The 1,962-nt window shown below is 39.2% G+C and overlaps 1 protein-coding gene across 3 annotated transcripts in view; it reads left to right on the top strand.

Moving 5' to 3' along the window:
- PPP2R5E (protein phosphatase 2 regulatory subunit B'epsilon) overlaps window positions 1-1,962 on the top strand; it is a 173,130-nt gene that overhangs the window by 152,603 nt on the left and 18,565 nt on the right. For all 3 annotated transcript variants that reach the window (XM_017533954.2, XM_017533956.2, XM_037740436.1), the window contains one exon: window positions 1,695-1,814. In XM_017533954.2, coding sequence (XP_017389443.1) covers window positions 1,695-1,814 — 120 coding nt within the window. The remainder of the gene's footprint in view (window positions 1-1,694; window positions 1,815-1,962) is intronic.

Genomic DNA, 1,962 nt, shown 5'->3' with positions numbered 1-1,962 from the left:
TTAATTTTTTAAGGCGGAGTCTCACCCTTTTGTCAAGGCTGGAGTGCAGTGGTGCCATCTCAGCTCACAATAACCTCTGCCTCCTGGGTTCAAGCGATTCATCTGCCTCAGCCTCCTGAGTAGCTGGGACTACAGGCATGTGACACCATGCCCAGCTAATTTTTTTTGTATTTTTAGTAGACATGGGGTTTCACTATGTTGCTCAGACTGGTCTTGAACTCCTGACCTTGTGATCCGCCCACCTCGGCCTCCCATAGTGCTGGGTTTACAGGTGTGAGCCACCTCGCCCGGCCTGTGTCATCTTAAAATAGACTACAGACCTTTAGTTTCAACCATTCACAAATGACCCTGGAGGATTCAGACCCACAATCATTTGTACCTTTGCTGAGAAGTCACTGGGCATGTACTACTTTGTGAGGTTGTTATAGGATAGTTGGTGAATTTCTTAGCTGGAGGCGAGCGAAACTGAGCACCAGCTCTGCAGCCACTCTTCTGGAAGGTTAGCAACCATGTGGAAAATGGCTCAGAAAAAAAAGATCAGCTGTTAGTTTTATATTTGGCTAAAATTTTGGGAGAAATTCTGTATGCATATTAACAAATGGCAAGGGTCTACTAAATTTTACTTTTAGCAGAAACGCCTTCCTTGTCAAATCAGCTTCAATTCTCCAAACCCTATTTTAATTTCAGAAAGTCATTTAATTTCTTAAAATCTGTTAGGTAAAAATTGAACTGTTCATTGCTACCCAGATACATCTCAAAATATGAAGGCATTGTCATTTTTCATATTTTGATTGCTCACTTAATTTTTTTTCAAAGTATTTTTTTATAGCTAAATAGGTAAGCTGGCTTTTTATTTCTCTGTCATTTTCCCATTATATTTAAAACAATTGACTCTACTGCGGATTTCGCTCCATATGGTGATCCAGTGGTGATCTAAAAACTCTGTTGAGGCACATGATGCTGAGGCCACAAGATTCACTGTGCTCTATGGAGAGCAAGTGTGTGTGTGTGTGTGTGTGTGTGTGTGTGTGTGTGTTGAGAATGAGTCAGTGCATGCTCATGGGTTTCAGGTAGCATCTGCATGTGGGTGAGTCTGCTCATTTGTGTTTCTTGAACTTTTTGTTGTATTAACGAGTACATTCTAGTGGAGCATTGAGCATGTAGCGGGGGCTATAAGTATTTGGCAAATGTCCACATTTGAACTTTTGCTCTTCTATGAGGGGGCCATTTTCTCATATTGTGTGTGTGTGTGTGTGTGTGTGTGTGTGTGTGTGTGTGTGTTTAAAGTATTATGGAAAGAGAGCTGGGTTACTAGTAATAAAGTGGAAAGCCCTATGGGGTCAGTTTTGCTTCCCAGGGGCCAGTGCAGTGTGAGTGTCCTTTGTTCTTGTAATATACATAGCAAATAGAGTATTTTCTCCAAGTATGTCTAATCATATTTTCCATGCTGAAGGGAACTTCCTTTTAACAAGTGCCCTGTGGTGAATTCTTTGTGGAATGACCATCTTCTAACATGGGATAATGCATGGTTCATTTATGTTTTTTTTTTTTCTCTCCTGCATGCACTTAGGGCATAAATATTTGATTTTATGTGTAAATTTTTCTTAAAATAGTCCAGACTCTTATTAATCCTCCTTGTTCTTGTGGATTTTTCGTGGTATGCCTCACATTTTGTGTTTTGCTTATACTTACAGGTCATGTTCCTTGGGGAACTGGAAGAAATATTGGATGTGATTGAACCTTCACAATTTGTTAAAATCCAAGAACCTTTGTTTAAACAAATTGCCAAGTGTGTATCTAGCCCCCATTTTCAGGTTAGTAGTAAAGAGGTCATGAGCCAGGGAGCATGAGTTATTTTGGTTAAATTGTATTTGTTTTGAAAGCAATGTAATGGACAATGGCTACCTATTGTTTATTTGCTGTTTCCTCACATGATAATATATATATATATATATATATATA

The sequence above is a fragment of the Cebus imitator genome, unplaced genomic scaffold, assembly GCF_001604975.1.
Source record: "Cebus imitator isolate Cc_AM_T3 unplaced genomic scaffold, Cebus_imitator-1.0 Scaffold83, whole genome shotgun sequence".
Classification (NCBI taxonomy): Eukaryota; Metazoa; Chordata; class Mammalia; order Primates; family Cebidae; genus Cebus; species Cebus imitator.
Note: the sequence above shows the minus strand (reverse complement) of the source record. Positions and strands in the feature narration are given on the sequence as shown.